At 38.8% G+C, this 20,676-nt stretch overlaps 1 protein-coding gene across 2 annotated transcripts in view; it reads right to left on the bottom strand.

Annotated features, from left to right (window-relative positions):
- arhgef7b (Rho guanine nucleotide exchange factor (GEF) 7b) overlaps positions 1-19,487 on the bottom strand; it is a 43,017-nt gene extending 23,530 nt beyond the window's left edge. Inside the window, exons 1-7 of one of the 2 annotated variants that reach the window (XM_066706182.1) lie at positions 19,096-19,487; positions 17,064-17,147; positions 7,026-7,110; positions 6,602-6,735; positions 5,186-5,387; positions 3,542-3,630; positions 75-169 (exon numbers count right to left, since the gene is read on the bottom strand). In XM_066706182.1, the coding sequence (XP_066562279.1) occupies positions 75-169; positions 3,542-3,630; positions 5,186-5,387; positions 6,602-6,735; positions 7,026-7,110; positions 17,064-17,147; positions 19,096-19,260 (854 nt within the window). In that variant the 5' untranslated portion in view covers positions 19,261-19,487. The remainder of the gene's footprint in view (positions 1-74; positions 170-3,541; positions 3,631-5,185; positions 5,388-6,601; positions 6,736-7,025; positions 7,111-17,063; positions 17,148-19,095) is intronic. The other variant, XM_066706183.1, reaches the window with a different exon arrangement.
- Positions 19,488-20,676: the final 1,189 nt, after the last annotated feature.

Genomic DNA, 20,676 nt, shown 5'->3' with positions numbered 1-20,676 from the left:
GTGACAATGCAGTCCATATAGTAATTGTGACAAAGTGGTCCAGCTGCATTCATCGAGCTCCCGCTGGAACTTACTTCTCAGTACTTTGCAGAGAGCGCAGGTAATTGGACAGAAGGCTCTGGAGTTCCCTGGCATATTCAGTCTCTGTTTCTAGAATGTTCTGTAGCACCTGCAGAGAGAAACATTTATCCATTTACTTTCCGATCAAGTTAAGAAGGCAACATTTAAAAGAAAACAAATTCAAAGTATAATAAAATAATAATAATAAAAGAATTAAAATCAACATAGCAAAAACAAACTAGAATTAAAATGAATGAAATAAAAACATGTCTTCCATAAATGTTTAATGATGGACTGGGCAAAAGTTTGGAAGAATATTTATGTAAAATTGATACAGGTTACATAATCCCATACATTTTCTTTGTGCTTACCGAGTTGACTGAAGGATTCAATAGGCCTGTATAGGAGCAGTCGATAAATTATCTACAAATGTTTCGCTTTTGTTTTTGCTCATTGTATCCACTAGCATTAAAATCCTCATTCAATCTACCTTCATAATAAAATAATTAAAACAAGAAAAAACAACACATCTGACAGAATGAGGACAAGCTACACTGGTTGGTTTTATTTTTGGCATTAGTCAACGGCTTTTTCCAAGTGAGGCTGTTATGCAAACACAAAGTAAACATAGGATTTGTAACTAAACAGTATGTGAAGACTTCCAAAATATGTATATATTTTTTCCCCTCATCAGGCCAACTATCTCCCCTGACTCGAATGCTTCCGTTTCTTGCGGGGAGAAAAAAAAAACATTTTCAATTTCTGGGAAAGGAGTCATTTTATGGATATACACAAAATTACCTTTATTTTTAATGTACATGACAAACATGTACAATCTTCACAATAAACACATTATTTGTGCACACAATTTATTCGGTCTTTAGGTATTTAAATGAATGCTTATTCAACAGATAATGAACTCTAGGTCTCTAACCATTTATTTTTATTTTACATACTCTGCATTTCCTGTGTGCCACCTGGCTTCACGTAGTTCATTGCTCCATTTTTATGCCTAGACTAGTCTATTCTTCCCAAATCTAGATGATTAAAAGTGTTTCTCCATTATTATTATTATTACCAATTTCACAAATGGTGGGAGAGAAATTGTAATAATCAGTCGCAGTTTTGCAGTAGCTGGGGCTAACACTGGGATTAAGTATTCAGTCTATCCTTTCTTGTTATTCTAATCTCACCTAGGATATGTAGAAGGAAATCAAAGTGTTTGGTAATTCAGCCTTCTAATACTGTGAAAGCTGCTTCTCCACAGCTAAGGGAGAGAGAGAACAGTGCCGACACACGGGGGCACTCGTGGTTTACCGATAGTCTCACACAAATATCAAAAGTAAGAAATCATGTAAAATAAAAAAATCTATACAATATAACTCTATACATAGTGTGTGGCTAAAGTCTGAACTCCACCACAGTAACATCTTATTTTATTAATAGGAGATTAGTCTTTATGAAACATTTGTAAGACTGAAATACTGCATAACGGAGGCCAAGTGCATACAATATTTTTGAAATAAAAACTGAAAACGAGAGACTGGAACAAGTCTAGAGGGAGTCAAAGTATTTTTAACTTGCAGTCACAAAACATAACAAAGTTAGGAACCAACAAGTCATACGAAGCAGAGACGTTAAATCGCCTTTAGCAAGAGTTTGTCAATTAGCCCGAGGGTGGAAATATCCAGTTTTTCTTGTTCGTAAAAGGTGCGGGATTAATTCCTTTAATTTTTTCCCCCCTTTAAATGTTTTTGATCCATTGCTAGGAACTCACTATACGTTATTTCCACAAGACAGTAAAACAGAGGAGAATACTATAGCATATTTGTTTTCCAACCTGAAACTTATATAAAACATCTTTAATATGGAAATATTGGTCCAACTAGAAACTCCACCTGCTATATATATATATATATATATATATATGCGCAATCCACATGTTACTGCTAGACATGGGATAGCCATAATCCTGGCCTATGGAGGGGTGGTCCCTTGGGCCACTGCTGTTGAATTGCTAAATCCCACTCTCAGGCCACCCTTTCCCACAGGGCAGATTTAATATTCACCACCAGCTCCTTCAGGGTCTCCCTCTTATCCCGGCTCCCACAAGATCCCATGAGGGGCTCCCATTCACCAGCCGCAGAAATGCATCTTTCAGCAGGCCTTAACTGAGCTCCAGAACGAGACAAATGAGTGTCTGATCTCCCGGTCTCCACAGTAATGTGAAGCCTATTAAAGTCAGAGGGTGTGGAGCTGCATCTGACAATACGGTCACATTAACACGGGCTGCAGACTGCCCGGGGCATAACTGTCACCGGCAAATTAGAGGGAAAAATGACCTACATACACCATGTTACTCCCGCACAACAGTACCAATACAGGCACATGTCCAGGTATTCAGCATGTCGCCGTTTCATTTCATTTGAAGGAGGAGGGGGGGGGAGGAATAAAATCGGGAGGAACAAGCAAATGAGGCAGCAGGGCATGGACCAAGAGAAGCAGTGTTTGCGGGAGGGTGTACATAGCCCGGGACAAGCAGAAATGTTGAAACCTTTTCATCCAATGCAGGAGTCTGCAAGCTTTCAGTTTTGAAATAGTCTATGACACGATTTCGAACTCACTCTGCAAACATTTTATACTAAACAAAGATTTCCTATTCCAAAACCAATACTCTAGTTATTTTTTTATTGTTAAGAGAGAATTAATGAATACCTGCACAGTAACTTAAAGGTACATTTTTTCAGTTTGGAAGGTTTTCATTGATTATTCAATCTATGCAGAAACAAACTATTTTCTCAAATATTTTTTTTTTTTTATGCTGAATTAATACAAGGTTAATCTTATATTTCTATTATGGCAAAGACGTAGAGCATAGAAATGTAAAACGAAGATGTGTTGTGGCCGATATGCTTGTGTTTGGAGATCACTGAAGCAAATGGAAAAGAGATGTAATCAATATTATCAGGTGCAGAATCAATTTATCAGGCCCAGCAGTGCACTCTGATGGGATTCAATCTGAGCATCTTGATGAAGTAAAACTGACTGTTCACATACACAATATTCCACAACAGAGCCACAAGTGCATGATATTTGATAACAAATATTTTCTTCAGTGGAAAACCAATACGAATATTGCATGTTGCCATTATTTTACTGGCATTCGGTCAAGCCAACAGAATGATCCAGCAATGGCAGCACATGACCCTGCACACACATCTACAGCTCACCAAGGGAAATCAGACATTGAAAATCTGTGTTTCTCTTTCTTAGCCAAGCGAGTAATGATTTTCTCAGGCTTGCATCCTCTCCCTCCTAATTTCCGGAACCACAGCAGCAGGAAATGCTCTTAGTTCAAACAAACCACAAGAGCTTCTTTTATTAAAATAATGCTAACCGCTTCAGTCTGAATGCACCAGTTCAACAAAAACAAAAGGGTTGATCACGAATGAGCCACATAATACTAAACAAGAGTACTCACCAAATTGTAATAGGTCTTACTGATTGCAGAGGTATCGAAGCCTTTTGGAGGGCTTTTGAGAGTTCCAGATTTCGGAGAGACTGGTTTTTCTAAGGGATACACATACAAAAAAGAGGGTCGTGTAATTTGTTCATGTGTACACAGCTTAATTCAGTTTCTCAGAATAATAATGGTGTCAGAACTCTCAAACACTATTAAGATCGGAACACTGGTGGAGAGAATACAAATTCACCTGCTTGCAAACGAACAGGACTATTTACTCAAATTAACTAAAAGTAAAGCAAAAAAGAGAAACAATTGGCCGCGCTACAAATACATCTAATATGTCTAGAAAAACAGCCATCTTATCCTATTGATTGTATAGATTGTTCAATGTTATTGGTTACACTGAAACAGATTTAGAAAGATTGTGTGTATGGCATAATCAGGAAGGAACATATGACTTCTCATTCCACATCATATAAGAAGAAAATCTGGATTTTGACTAATGATATGGGTAGTTACTAAAGAGGGAGCCACAAAACAATGGACAGTCTTGGGCGCTGTTTGGAAAGGGATGCTATATCTACCGAACTGAACACGTCCTGTCTTTGTTATCCATTTTCCTTCCTGATTTGCCAGTTATGAGGATATGATGTCAGTCACTGCTTCCCAACATTCTCTCCTTAAAAATAAACACCGCAAACTAAAATAATACGGTTTGGTCAGCATGTGCCTGAATATGATTGCCAATTGAGTTACGTTTAAATTATTAGCTACAGCAAGTTTCCGTTTTTGTATTAAAGGACTGATGCATTTGTGTCCAGATTGTCTTAACTGAACTGACTCTTGACAATTGGTGTGTTTATACAGAGATTAAATGTGTCAGACTGAAAATGAATCCACTGCTCTACAGTGTAATCGGAAAGCAACAAGAAGTGTTTTCTGCTACGTAGTTGTGTTTAATAACATAAAAAAAAAAAGATTCTTCCCACTCTGCCATTAGATTAAATAAAATATGTTGTTAATTGGCGGCATAAGATTTTTCTTTTTGTGGAATTTTTCAAACAGGTTTTATTTTCTTGCAATGGGTGCTTTAATCTGATATGGCCAACACCGAAACATTCAGGGATTTACAAGAGGCTGTAACTGCTGGTTTCTGATGTCTTGTAAGCTACACTGCAGGGTTTCTCACATGGTGCTGCTGACTCAGCCCCTCATGGGAAAATGCAAACTTCATAATGGAAACAGCAAAATGCCTTTGGAGATTTATTAGTTATATAAAAACTTTTTTCCAGCAGAGACCCCAAACAATTCCATAATGTGTGTACAATGTCAAGCCTACTGCGGTGGATGCTTGATGGCCATTAGTTCAACAGTTATTTTTATATAGATCTTTACCACAAAACCCTTAATAGATTTCAGAATAGAAATCGTACACAAGGATAAATGCTTCCACCCATAGCCAGTGCCCAGTACACAGCTGAGATCTTCAGGTGGACTCGGTAGTCTAGTAGGAATAGACAGACACACTCATTTATTTGTTTCCCAATAGAATAAATGGATGGATTTAAAAAGACATTGGGGTTTTAACCTCAGGTGTGACAACCTGCCAAAATACAAGTTCCTTGAAAAATAATCTTCAAGCCTGGCTAAAGTACCTACCGTTAGCTTTGATTTCCCGGACGTAGTTGCTGGGGAACCAGCCGGTCTTGCCGTTATAGGTCCCCTCCCACCAGCCACCCTCCTCCACCCTGGAGACATTAATGATGTCTCCCTTGGTGAAGGAAAGCTCGTCCTCATTGGTCTGCTGGAAGTTGAAGCGTGCTTTCACTACCAGCTGATGGTTGCTGTTGTCCGACATGTCCTAAAAGAAGGAAGACAATACCTGGGTGATTTAATCATTCTGGAGTTGGTGTGGAACACAATCTCAGAAGCTGTTGGCCAATGTAAAAATGTGCCAGTCACTGGACTCTTGAACAACAAATGCATGACTGTTAAAATTGCATTGTACATCGCCATAATTTTGCTTACATGCATCTGAAATCAACGACTCCTTTGGGCTTCTAATTAGTTCATTATAGTTTAATAAGGAAACCACACTTCATTGAGGACACTTAATCTAAAGAGTAACACTGCCATCTCAGCCCCAATACTCCTAAAACACATGTATTAGTCTGGTCTAAAATCAAAGTGACAGTTGCTCCAGGCAATTCAGCTGCGGTGTCAGGTGAGCCCTTCATCCAAACATTGATGGGCCACTGATCTCCTCTGGGGACTAGCAAGGAAAGCAAAAGTAGTATGGACCCCAGTGGTTTTGGACGGGGGAGGGGGTAGACCATCTCAACAGCCTTGGTAACTGTGTAGCACTCGGGCCTCCAGGGCCTCCTCAGGCCTCAACAGCCAAAGAACACCTGCTGATTAAACTGGCCTATTACAGTTTCATACCGTAGTCATTATTTTGAGTGAAATGGTGGTGGGAATTCATACGTGTGTGTAAATTCCAGTGCTACAAGCACATCCCAAACAGATTCATTATGAATGCGAAACACAGGTCCTCTATTTTTTTTTCTCTCTCTCCCAGGGGTATTAAATGCTTTCTTAGTTGAATACAGATGTTTTTTGTTAAAGAAAATATTTGCTGTCATTATGCAGATTCACATGCTTCAAGAAAGGAATTAGAAAATGCAGTGATTTAAATGTCTGTGACTGCTGAAAGATGCCATGGCACTATTCATAAGAGTAGGGGTGCTAACCCCAGAGTCCTGGCTCAGCTTCAAATCAGGATCTCTCAGTCTAGCCTGTGTAATTCTCTCCCTCTAATTAAGTGGTTGAGTAGTTTCGCTTCTTTAGCTTGTCCGAGACACAGACTGCACTTCAGTGGGGAATGGAGAGAGTCCCTTCATACCTGCAATGCATTTTGCATAATTTAGATTCTCTTGCAGATACTGCTTGCATTGGCATCATTCAGCTGGCAGGTTTTCATCATAGTAATTTGTTCCAATATTCCTGTGTTTCTCAAAAAAAAAAAAAAAAAGTGGTGTCTGAGTGGTCTATGCTCATCTGGACCCTGGCACTTACCAAGCTGCGGTACTGGTTCTGCAAAAGCTTGGAGGATCTGCTGAGGGAGGACTGTGAGCCCAGGGAATCAAAGGACTTGATCCGGTGGGAGGAGGAGTGGCGAGCACATACAGAGTCACTTCCCACGCCTATATCTAAAAGATATAAAGGAGATTTCCACATTACAACATGCAGTCTGATTCCTATACAGCACCAAGTAAACCTTAATGCTGAACACCCTTAAAAGGTTATGTTTCCCCCCTTATTCAATTCCCTCCCCGATTCCTGTCTTACTGTTTGTATCCTCAGTAATTCCCAACTTTGTTCATGTGTGTGCCTATGTGTTTTCAGTTAACATTTCCCTTAGAAACAAATTTCAAAGGGCTTCACATATGCTGAAAACAGACCTACTTATCACCTCTTTTGAAAACCCCAGTAAACTTACCTGCGGTTACTTTATTTAGTGCCACCAGGGAATTCAAGACTTTGCTGAAGTTCTGACCCTGAAACAGGTCATTGGCATCAAATGTCTGCAAAGAAGCAGAGGGAAAAATGTTTTAAACAGTTCTTCAAATTTTAAAAAAGTCTACAGAATACAGCTGAATGACAAATCATCAGGTCTTTGAAAAGTCAAGAAACTACTACTGAACTGTCTCTCTCTCCAGATACTGTAGCACACAATGAAACTTATATCAAAGGCTATGATGTTACGTTTCTCTATATTAATGTACAATAGAATTCTTGTTATAATAGTCAAGGAGTCTACAACCCAGTGAGACAAAGACTTTCATAGTGTTCTGTGGGGGAAGACATTTCTTAGTCAATCTGGTCTGCAATATTTTAAAAAATAACAGGATGCTCTGAGCTGTAAGGTTTCCTTTCTTTCTTGTCCTGCCTGCACTTGCAGGATACTGAGCCCAGGCAGAGTGAAGGATGAAGCTGCTCTCTGCTCACATGTGCACAGCTTCTTCCTGCTGAGAATGCAAATACACTGCCTGCTTGATGCCTATGCAAAACAGCAGAAAGGACACAGTCTTGTCCAAGAGAATGTACTGTGAGGGTTTTTACTTTACACACTCAATTGATTTATTCTCTAGCCTCAGTTCAACTTCATGTTCCAGTTTTAATGAATGCTGGGCTGTGATGTGCATTTCAATCTCATCAATATGACTTCTATGTGATGCTTTAGTCCAGAAGGATCAGATTTAAAGTAACACTGTCACTTGGTCATGTGAACAGCAATTGCAGAAGAATGAAAACTCAGCGGGTGCCTGGCAAAGACTTTTACTTTGGTCGTAATGTTTTGTCAGTGGGCAAGGGTGACCTCATTATGAGGTTTATATCTGGTGATGGTCCTGAAAGATGTGCCCCCGCTGTTCTAATAGTTGTGCTGAAACTTGGCTGATTTTTGTGTTTATTCCATCCGTCTATAGGAAAGTTTGAAGAAACATAAGTTCCATATACAGATCCCCTAAAATAATAGGGTAACATAAAATGTTCCTGGCATTTAAAACAATAAGGCATAATGAGCACTATAATAAGGTTAGTCTGAAAACAAAGCCTGCACAAAAACAATCGCATTAATTTCAGGGAAAAAAACAGTGAATCCTTTAAGGGAATACTTTCACAGGATGACATTTATTCAGTCCATCTAACTTATCACTGCAGCTACCAAGTGACTTTTCTTCATTTTAATCATTCCATTGGTAACTTAAAAGAAAAATATCCTTTAGAAAAAGTGCATATGTATTTCTCAACATTGATATGTTACAAGATATACAGTGCCTATAGAACATGCAGTGCTTTATCAAAGGAGCAGAACAAACAGCATTTTCCACAGTGGGTGGTTTGAATTTCAGCTGCAAAAAATGAAAATTACAAATGTCAATGCAATTTTCCTTTGTCTCTCCTGTCTGCCCCTGATTTTGAGAATAGGAAATGGTTGTGTATGCTAGGGTTTTCAACCAGACTCTTCACTTTGTTGCAAGGAACATAATTCAAATCATAGGGAAAAAAAAACATTCAAATATCAGCCTACTGGTCTGCTCTACTAACAACAAATCTCAGGTACTTTGGAAGATCAAGAATTTAGCTCAGAATTTGTGGAACTTTGCCTCTAAGTTAACAGGGGAAGTTAGACAATAACTGCATTTGAATTTATAAATTAAATTAGCGCACTACATATTTACGATTGCACAGTATGGGATTATGCAATTACTTTAGCTTTGAAGCACATCTAAGTGTAAACCTAATCCTCACCTTATTGTTAAAAGTACTACAGTGTCACTATGCAACTTACAAAATTGTATGTAGTAAGAATTCTGCTTTTCTAAGAAAGGACAAGGTTATTCCATTCAAGGTTACCACTTTCCCTAATGAACACTGATATCACTCCTCTATGTTCTAAGGTTTTTAATTAAGCCCCCCTCTCATTGATTGAGCAATCTGAATATGATTTGTACAGGCCTGAATTTACAACAGGAGCTGCGCAGTTAAAAAATATTTTCAAAAATATATGCATCTATGCACTGCAAAGAACTGTGTAATGGAAAAAAGGAGTATGTTTTCCTCATCAGAAATCAAGGATGACTCATACAGCACAGCACCACCAGACATCTCCCACAACCCCAGGAAATGGTTTCCCATTGGACATGCTGCAACTCGAAATGAGAATCCCCTGTTGGAAATAATCCAGGCTACTCACTTCCACTGACTGCCTTTTGCCACCATTCACAATCTGCATTCTGATTAGCAAACTATCTGTCTTGTGTCTATCGTTAACATGTAGCAAGAGCATCACAACATTGTCCTATTCTTTCTAAGCATTAAGATCACTGTCAGGAGGGTGCCTTCAACTGTTAAACTGGCCTTTGAAAATATGGCGACAGGGAGGTTCCACTGCTCCCCCTACAGTAGTCTAACCATGCTGCCAGACTTTTGAGTTGACTCAAAGTAAACGTTTACTGCTTACAGTGAACTCGGCTTTCATGATGATTTTGCTTGTGTTGTTTTTATACATGTATACATCAGAAGGCCATTGTTTATGATTTAACTTTATGACAAGTTTAAACACGAATGTTCATTTGAAGTCTTTGGTCTATCCACAGAAACAATGTCATAGGGAAAGCCCATCTGTCTGTCAATCCGTCCCCCAGTCTGACATTTGCAGGACATTCTATACACCTGTGCTTTTGTGTGATGTGTATTCTCTTCTAGTTTTTGTTCCAGCCTAGGGTTGGGCTTATACTCCATAAATAATCTAGACTTCCATGAATGTTAGGTTTGTGTTTCTACTGAGGGCTGGAGTTCAAGCTGTTGATAGGACTTAAAATTGTATATGTAACTTATCAATGTAATGTACAAAGTGTCTCCCTACCTTCAGCACTGCAATGCAGTATTAGAGGTCAAAATGAAGATTCTGAATATGATTTAGAGGTTAGGCAAATTAATTGCAATATCCGTTAAATGAAGCGGTTTAAGAAAAATAATTACGATAAAAAGGACAATTCCTATTTATAAACTTCAAATCAAGTGAAGCTTAAATTAGGACTACAGATAAAGGAAGAAATTATTACCATTGCATTTTGGTTAGTTAAAAGGGTATAGTGTTTTAGCAAAATTGTGCACTACAACAAAGTTTACTTGTCAAATTAGGGTTACATTTCTGTCCAGGCTAGGGTTAGGGTTAGGGTTAGAGTCCCCAGTAATTTACGCTTTCATTAAGGTTGGGGCTGCTTTTCTGCCAACTAGCTTTCAAGCAAGAAACTCATATTGCTCTTCTCAAATATCAATTGCTCAGGCACGTGTAGCCTTATGCATTGAATTTAAGGATTTCGAAATTAGAACTGAATAATGATCATTCTGAAAACCTCAAAACATTGTAAACAGCCTACAAACACATGACACAACATCTCTGCAGGGAACCAATTTCCTCTACATATTGAATAGAAATTAGAGTACCATTGCAGTGAATTCTGCCCTGTGTTGTATCCATGTAAATAGTTTATACAACGTGAACAATACGATATTTCCAGCTGAGCACCAAATCTGCTGGGAAGTCATTCAGCCTCTCAAAAATGATTTTATTCCACATTAGAAGAGTCAATTTTATAATGTGTGTTCCTACACACCTCAGTGGAATCACCAAGATCAGACAAGTTTGTTTGCAAGATCAGGCAAAGCACAGAGCAGCGAGAAAGAAGACGGGCTGAAAAAGAGTTTAGCTTTCCAATTCTGCAACTGAAGAACATCTGGAACTGACTTTAAGCAAAAGGAACTTGAAAATGAGCAGGACTATTTTTAAATTGCATATATCCCTTTTCTAGTAGTATTCTTACAGGGTGCCACTAGAGGTTCCAATCTTTGTTTTAGAAAATGAGCACAATAGATTAAAGCAAGTGTGGCATGACTAAGGCTTAGACCAAATCAACTCTTTGACCTACCCATGAATTTCAAATTACAAACTTTTACCTCAGTCATGGTTTAATGTGAAGAGATTTTGCAAAACAGAAGAAGCAGTGCAGAAATTGCCATACAGACATTATCAATAACAAATAAATGCAGATTCCCTTTGAACTGTCTTTCGTAACACTAAACTCAAAGTCTGTGCAGATGTTGCTTTATCCAGCATCACTGATAATGTGATCCAAATGCATACAAAGAATGAGATGAGGCCATCACCACATTAGGCTTTTCCAAATACTGTTCATATAGCAGACAGATGGTTAAGCAGCCCAGTAAGCAGGTTAAGTAATAGTATTCATAATCACTAGCCATTGAGCCACTGGGTCAATTCACAAAAACCCAGCAGATCAGCTTATGATTACATTTTAGAGTGTTTCTGTGGGAAATCTCAAATTTTCAAATGCAAACTAAACAGCCAATGTTTTAGGTTTTGAGCAAAATGGCTGATATTATATATAAATGGATCTAGAGAGAGATCTGGCTGACTTTAAAAGGTGTGGAAATGTCATGTTCTCCAAGTCACTATCATTTCCTTTTAAGGTTATCAACGTTTAATTTTAACTGAATAATCACGGTTTGGTCAATTTACAACAAATTTATACCAAAAGGAGGTCTAACAATAAGGCATGTTGATATGGTCTATAGCCCATGTGTCACACTTTGACCTCAGTGGGCCCCCGCCCTGCAGCTTTGCATCTTCAGGTAGCACATTTAGATCAAGTAATCCTGACACATTAAGCCAGCTGAGCCAACTGAAGTAATTAAGAGCGTCATCGGACTGCAAAAAGCAAGGACCAGTAGTTTACCAGAACCAGGGCAGGAGACAATAAAAAAAAAAGGCTTGAGGTGTCCTAAGTGGCCAATGAATGAACCCAGTGGAGACTGAAATTAATGAATATATAATACTGTACAGTGATAAACACTTGAAGTTCCTCTTCCCTATTCATTTCTACTATTTTGTTTTTTGGCCACAAGAAAAAGACATAGTGAGGTTAGTGGCACGAGAGTAAATAGGAAGCATGTGTCGAGGGCTGAACTCTACTTAAAAGAACAACATACTTAATCTCCTCCCTGATCTGTGTAATTTGCAAGGCCAATTACCTACAAAAATGCCTGTGATTTGAGCAAAACACACTGCTCATCTCTATTCTTGAATATCAACCCAGATCAAATAAACAACTTGACTGGACTGCTTTTAAATTACTTTTTTTCTGTAATTTCTAAAGCTAAACCAGCTAAAGAAGAAAATTACTATTTCAAAGACTCTTCTGTAGCATGTTTAATTTTAATTTACTGCAAAAGTAACAGCTGTACAGACTTACAGATGTGTGCATAGTTTGGATATGCTGTTCTTGCAAGGGACTTTGTCGATATTATTGCCACAGAAACACAAATGCAGATGTTCTCTGTCAATAATAAAGCTTTTGAGTTATGATAATAGCCCAGAACACATCATTCTAATTGAAGTTCTTTGACTTCAGAGTAAGTATCCGAGTAAATAAAAGGATTTTTTCTGAGAATGGTCTGCTTAGGGGAGCTCTTGCTTTCTATCAAACAGCAGTTTCATTTTATATGAAAACCTCTCCATTCTAAAAGCCTCCTTCAATCTTGTCTGTCTGGTTTAGCCTATATATAAAAAGGAAATAATGCTCAATTTCCTTTTTCTAAAGGGAATACCAAGAGAACCACTGCCACAAGTTTCTGTGATTTGATACATATATAACCTAGTTTTATGTGCCTACAAGGCTGCTACCCAAATATCCATCAGAACAGATATCCAATGTCAAGGATCAAAACAACAACAGACTATGATGGTACAAAATAGAAGACAAAATTTTAAATCAAAAGAACATATTACATTTAGGTTGGCATAATAATGAGGTTTCTAAGCAAGCTGGAATACAGTCAATTGAAATACTGTCTACAATAAGGATTTCCTATCCTGTCCCTGGGCACCTAAACCTCTTCTGGATTTAATTCAAGCAGAGCCATCAGTAATTAAACAAATACTTGGTTCAACATATTTTTCATTATAAGCTAGTTGGATATGTCAAATTGCCTCTAAAAATTCAAAATTAACAAGACATTTAGAAGATTACAGATTTTAGCAAGCTCATAGATCAAATTAATTGAATGGTCAGGTGGGATGAAATGCAGAAGATATTGGAGTGCAGAGGGGCAATACTGGAAGTCATTTCTGTTCACTGAAAAAATGTAATACAAATCTAGATTGAAACCAGAATAATAAAACCAGAGCTTTATTCATACACGGTTACAGTACTGCCATCATTGAGAACTAGAAACAAAATACTACAGTCAAATCACGCCACACACTCTATAGTATCTGCAGTACCACATTGACTACAGAAAAAAGCCTTGGTGCAATTACATTGTTCAGATAAAGAAAAAAGAAAAAAGATAAAAGGAAAGGGATTAACAGCTACTTTTCCCTGATATTTTCTCAGTTTAGCCTCGATATTCAAGCAGACTCACGACCGCACTCACAGTGACCTGGATTGTGGAAAAAAAGACACTCTGTGGATCTCATATGCTATTTATTATGGGGGTGGTCCCCTTCACATTCTGAACTGGAACACAAACAGCACAACACAAAGTGCACACAGGAAAACGGGCATAGCTCACACTTACACCATTTCCACAGGCAGATGGCCAGCCACAGGAGAAACGCCATTGTCTGGCAGCACAAGGATCTGCCTGGGGTCTTAATCCAACCCCATCTAAGGAAGGCTTGGGCCACACGAGTGCCACTTACAGGGACTACTGGCCAGAAAAGGCTTGTGCATTACCATTACTAATTTCACAATTCCATACTGACTAGATTCTCAGAATAAAATTCATCTGTAGGTGAATCTCCACATTTGGAAGACATTGAAGCACAGATAGCCTGCAGAACTCCCCTCCGGATTCCCAATAGAATGCAGACGGAGCACCAACGCTGTACAGAAATCCCAGTTAAAAATAACAAAACGGAGATTTTCAGCTTTACGCAGTGCAGCAACCTCTGACACCTCCAGACAGCCTCCAGGTGCAAGAGGTCTCACCAGAAACTGAACCTCTAATCCACCATATAATCCGTATACTGTCCTGAATCACAGTGCAAAATACACAGCTTTCTGATACACATCTGTGGCCAACCCTGTCCTAGGTATGTATGGGGTTGCAATAGTCAGTTGAAAGGATGGAAGCCATTTCCATATATAGATACAGAGAAGGGGAAATATGTGGTTACATAAACTTGAAAACTTGAAACACAAAACCATATTAATTATTAATGAAAATTAAGTTTTAAATTAAAGAACACCCAAATGAGACAGACACTGGAGAGCAAATGCATACAGATTCACATTCAAGTCAGACTTCTAACAACACTAATGACCCACTAAATTAGAAGGTAGGGAATTTGTATCTTCTCCGAAAAGATATCGGAGCACTCACTCGTTTTTTATAGTTTTTTGTGCTCTACCTTAAATTCTCATAAGCTGCTGAAAAGTCTGCAGTGTTGTGAACTGCTATTTGAATTAATGAGGTCTAAAGAATTACCATCTCAGCTCCAGCTCTACAGAGTACAAAAGGGGGCTTGTCTGATTTCTCCACAGCTGGCTTAGTGAGATATACTGAAAATGGCACAATTGTGAAGATGCTACTGCCTAAAACTTTTCACTGCCATATTTCAAATATAAAACTATGAGGGGGGGGGGGGGGGGAAACAGATCATTCACTTCATGCCATTGATTAAATGTATGGAGAAGAATACTTTCATTTTAAAAGCACACTGACAAACGCAACGGAAAAAATGGTTACTTTACTTGTTAAAAGGTCAACTGATTATTATTTCCTGGAAAAATTACGAAGGACCAAAAACATTCAGTTTTCATTATCAGTATTAAGATTATGTAACTTGTTTCCTTTCAAGTGTTTAAGAGCTCTAATATGGAACAGTTAGGAAATGTTAAAAGTATCAGCGCTAAGAAATGCACTCTTTCACTGCCCAAACTCTCTGTGTTACATCACACACAGGAAGCAGAATACAGCATTCCCCTGCAGCTCTCAGTCTCTCTTTTACCCTTTGGAAAATATAGAACTGCAGAAGTGTGTGATCTACTTATCCAGTACATAGACTGAACAATAATAGATATATCAGATCACGCACACACTAGCGTCCATACAGAGCGAGAGAGAGAACGAACTTCGGGATGCCAGGACAATGCTATGTTCTGCTGCCTGCATGTGACATAACGTAAACATATTAAAGCAGTTAAAGATGGCTTTTCTCAGCACAGATCATGTTTAATTTATTCATCGTTAAAAGCATAACTCCAGAATGGGATAAAGCAAGTAAATGCCAAAGGATCCGAATAATTAAAAATATATTTTTCATGAAACCGTATTGAGGTTTCCTTAATGGTATCTATTTTTTCATATGCGACCTTAGTGAAACGGATTTGCTCATTGTGAAATTCCTTTCAATTGTAAAGCACCCAATTCACATTTTTACATACCACATGCTCCCAACTGAACCTCGATTCTTAGTGATGATTAACCGTAAGTCACAGGAAACAAAATTCCCCACGATTGAGACAGACTCTATACAAGGGAGATTTGGCTCTTAAGAAATACTAAATCGATGGCAACACTTATTACCACAAGCTAACAATTTTGATTAAACACTGAGCTGAAATATGGCTTAGACTGGCACGATCACCTGAATCTTAGGGATATTGCCAGTAATGATAAACAAATAGGTGGAGTTCACACAAGCTGGACTGCTATTAGTAACACAGTAATAATTAGTCCTTTTCCTTTCCCTATAAAGCATGCCACTCTAGTTGTATGAGTGTGTGTGATCTCATATCTCTGCAAATCAATTCCTGGCAGAACTGAAGTTACAACAGTTAATATTGACCGTTCTTCAGTTAATTTCTTCCTGTTGCTGTATTGTTGAATCTTACTTCCTTAAAAAAATCAACAAACCAGGTACAAACAAAGGTAGTTACAATATAATCTTCACACATGCTATAGCAGGATAGCAAGCATTCAATCCCTGCCTGGCTCCCATTTGAGTTCATCAAGTTCAAGCATGCTTCACTTTAATTTTGACTGGAGATCATTCAAATACTCGTTAAACTTTTAGTATGAAGTAGGCACTCAGATTATGTATGCTATTGGTTTGCTTTTCTTCCAAAGAAAACTCATACACCTTTTCTTTATAAAACACCATGTACTTTTCTAACTTAAGCTTCTAACAAGATGCAAATCTATTTTTTTCCACAGCTGAAAGTATATTGCACATTTTTAAATGAGTAAAATTAAATATATGTATATTGCATACATGAAAACATAATAACCCACCTACAAACACACAGCTACCCCCTTCTAACATGCCTCTTTGTACTGCAGCATAAAGTACATTCACTGCAAATCCCTAATGAGATTTAAATGTCAAATAAGGCCAGTCCTTCTACAACAAATTACTCTCACTTCCACCCATCTACTGTAGTTGCCCAATCATTAACAAGGTTATTTTACACCCATGATGGTTGATCATCCAGTGTATACAGTTTCCACAAGAGACGGCTACACATTATGCGAAAATGATAGATTCTGACGTTACAATGTAGCAGGCAGTACATCTCACCATCATAGCCGCAGGGTAATTCACAAAACTAATGCACATATAGACTGACAAGGCGCTGGTCTAAAAGGTACAGTGCAGCTGCTGCATTGGGTTACTGCTTAAACAATTCAATGCATACGCAACTGTTAATGCAGTTTTGCCACTCAAACCTTACACATTGTGTCTGTTTTGCGCAGGCCTGCTACAGCCCATAGATTAGTGCAGTTTTAGCTCCTTTCAGCAACTTTGTATCCATCTCATTCCCACCCACCCACCCACAGGGCAGTCCTTCCCCATGTGTTGTCTGTGTGCTTGTTGCTTTGCACAGAGCAGCACTTTGCACAAAGGGTGTGTGAGGGCAGAGAAGTGGAAGAGGGCACTCACCTCCACTCGGAAGGAGCCGCAGGCTTTGAGGAACTCCCTGATGTTGCTCAGACACTCGCTGTCGCTCCTCGGTTCCTGGTAAATCTGAGCAGAGGAAGGAGGTGGGGGGGTGTGAACTTAATCTCAAACTGTGTTTCTTTTTTCTGGCACGTCATTTATTAATTGAGAAATCCCATGCTATATGTCTTCACGTAGTGATATGGCTTTTAGGTCACATCTGTCTTTGGAAAATATTTTGTATTTGTATTTTTTTACCGGGAAGTGGGCATTGGAAAGAGGAAGTGACGTTTCCTGATCTGCGCGCAATAACAGTGCGGCGGCGGCGCTGGAAGAGGGGCAGACTGACCGCAGGAAGGCAGGCGAGCACGCAGGGTGGGGGGCAAAGCTTGTGGTTTCCATGGGTTGAAACTTTGCGGTGAAATTTTAAATGTAGCCTGTTCGTGCTGACAAATATGTGGGATTATCTTGTGCAACAGGGCCAATGTGTGTCTGTGTTCAGTGCGTTATGGGTCGTTGCATATATAGCCTACATGGGCATCAATATTAGCAAGATTGTAAATGCATCTCGTTATTCTTGACATTCCAGATTCATACGAAATTGCTGCAAATCACACTTTTACTGTGAACTTTGTGTAATATTTACACTGCAGTAACACTGACTCATCAGCATGGGATCATAAGATTAGCTACACTTTTTTTTTTTTTCTTTTCATTTGAGTCTAGCCTAAACAAAATGCTTTTTATTTTAAAACTATTCAAGCATTTATTTTTATTTTTATCAGGCTTAGGCTTTAACCTATAGTTATTCCAAATATAACTTGTATCTAATTATATTGCTAGATATGCATGCATTATTATTACTGCATTTTGACTAAATAAAACATCTGTGGCATATTTAAGGAACGAAATAGCAATTGTAGAAGCACCTGGTCATCTGTTTAAATGCACACATTTTGAATTGTGATATCCTGTTGGCTAATTGTTTATATGCTACTGTTAACTTAAACTTGAATGTGGTTATGTAAAAATATGATTGATCTTCTATGTGAGATGTTATATTCTAGTAGTATATGTTTACACCCCGTGAATACATTGAATGTATAGCAATAGATAAGGTGTCATACTTCTATTTTTCATTTAGATTGCTAACAATAAATACATGAAGAACACTATTATGTCATATTTTGTTTTGGTGTGTATATCTGAAGTCCATTTTACTACTTTGCAACTCAATATCCAAGGTACAAGGTGTAAGACCCAAGTTGAAGAGGGTTGCACAGTGCCATAAATTGATTATTGTGAAAACGAATATAACTGTCTGTTACGTAAGCAAGACATCTGTCAAGTTCAAAACAAGTGTTGTGTTTTGAACTGTAATCTCACAGGTGAACATCAGCAGAAAGTGGTTCAGCACAAAGCACGACAGCTCAGGATCAGATGTGATCAGACTGATGTCCCCGACACGGCGCTGCCTGCGCCTTTACAATGTGCGAGGCTCGCTGTGTACTGTGTGCTTTTCCAGGCAATGGCGGCCTGCTCATGTGGGATCGCTTTCTCTCTGCCCTTAAAAATCAATAGTCCCTGTTGATTTGCCGCAAATGTGCCTTATATAAGTGCATTATCTTAGCGTGAGAATAGGCAAATTAAAGAAATGCATTAAAAAAAAAAACTGTTTAAAATGTGTTATTGCACACACACACACACACACACACACGCACACACACACATCTGCCTGGTGCAAATAATGAACGCATGAATGAATTAATAAATATAAAATATGAAATGAATGCATTTCCCCTTCATTTCCACACATCTGACTTTTGAAAACTGCAGCCCATGCTACACAATAGCACTGATCCTGGTTAGCGTGCGTGGTGTCCTCACACTTGTTATTGGCGTCTGTGGTGTGATATAGATATAGAAATCCTACCGTATCAGGACAACACGCAGCGGGGGTTAAGAGAGGGGAAATGTACTGTTTTGCCATCATCGCATGGGATCGGGATGCGGGGAGGAAGGCTGGATGTCTTACTTTATCGATAGCGCCGGGGCGCAGCCGCTCCAGCAGCCTGCAGAGGACCACACCATCTTTCAGGGACGACTGCAGAAAGCCTTCTGGATCCGAGATGGTCTTTTTCGGCGATTCCAGGACCCCCAGAGTAATGAGCCAAGTAACGGTCTGCTCGGCCGAGTTCATGGCTACATTCACGGTGTATCCGATCCAGTTGGGGAAATCAGGGGGGGGGGGGGGGGGTTAAAAAATGGATGGATTCCCTTTTTTTTCCTCTCAAATTAAAACATTTCCTCTCTGCATTGGTGTGAGGTTTGGGGCAGAGACCTCCTTCCCTCCCATGTAGATGCAGACGATGACGATTTGAAAATCCAGCAGGTCCAGTTTTTTTTTTTTTTCTCTCTCTCCTCCTCCTGTGCTTTTTTTTTTTTTTTTTTTTTTTTTTGGCAAGCTGTCAGATGCCTTTCTCTGTTAGACACAACCTGCACTGCCTCCCACAAGTGATCCTCCGGCAGATGACATCACCGCCATGGAAAGGCGACATGGCCACTTCCAATTGTGGACGGGGACATTTGCATCTCAGGGGGAACTGTTTTACATGATTTTACATTGGTGACTTCAAAAGCAAGGAGCTTTGCCATCTGGTTTAGGGGGGTGGGGTGTGGTGGGCTGGGGGGCGGGACAGACCACCATCCTGTAGAAATCAAGATATAGTGTCTTTGTTTTGGCTGGTTAAGCCTGTGCAGAACCTATGATACCCTGGAAGCATTATGCGAAGTAGGTGGCTTTATATGAAATGGAAAACCAGTTCTATTAATGAATAGAAAGAAAGAAATAAAGACAATCAAGTCAAAGACTACTTGGATGTGTATATACATTAGCAGTGTATCCACGAGTTTCTTGACCTCAGTAGTTTTATAAACGAAAGCCCGCCGCCTTGTGGAAAATAGTAGTACGGATTCATATCAATGTGCAAGTATATGTTCATATTTTAAATGTAGCTACATGACTCGGTTAACACTGACTGCAACGTGCTAAGGAGTCAATACACTTGTTTGGTCTCATGACTAGAGTATGTATTTATTCCACTGTAGACGTACTAAATGTATCATTTTTTTAGTTATGTTAACGCATGCTATGTGCTAGTTAGCTAATAATCACTGTAGTTTGTTTTAAACATGCAAGACAGCTTGTATCAGATTAGGTTGTTGAAACCCCTATTCCACCCCTAACCACCATCTATGGTTCAAATTCTCTGTCTCTGCTCTAAATCATCGAAATACAGTATCGCCTACAGCAAATTTAGCAAGTGAGATGCAGCATATGTTGATACAGAGCATAGCAATAGTAAGTAAAGGTGCTTGTGATCTGAGCTTCAGCTGTTGTAAATGTGAAGTGGAGCATTACTGAGATCAACAGATGAATAGATGACGTTTTAGGTTCTCCCAGAAGATGATCAGACCTTGTTCATTTCGAATACATATTAAACATATAGTATAAATAATTTAGTTAGTAAATATGTCCTTTGGTTTTAATTCCACTGCAACTGAGAATTACTTAATTGAACTAACTAAGTACAGTTTCCAGGTTGTAAACAGGTGG

This window comes from Amia ocellicauda, chromosome 6 (assembly GCF_036373705.1).
Source record: "Amia ocellicauda isolate fAmiCal2 chromosome 6, fAmiCal2.hap1, whole genome shotgun sequence".
NCBI classification, from domain to species: domain Eukaryota; kingdom Metazoa; phylum Chordata; class Actinopteri; order Amiiformes; family Amiidae; genus Amia; species Amia ocellicauda.
This window is presented reverse-complemented; position numbering and strand designations above follow the sequence as displayed.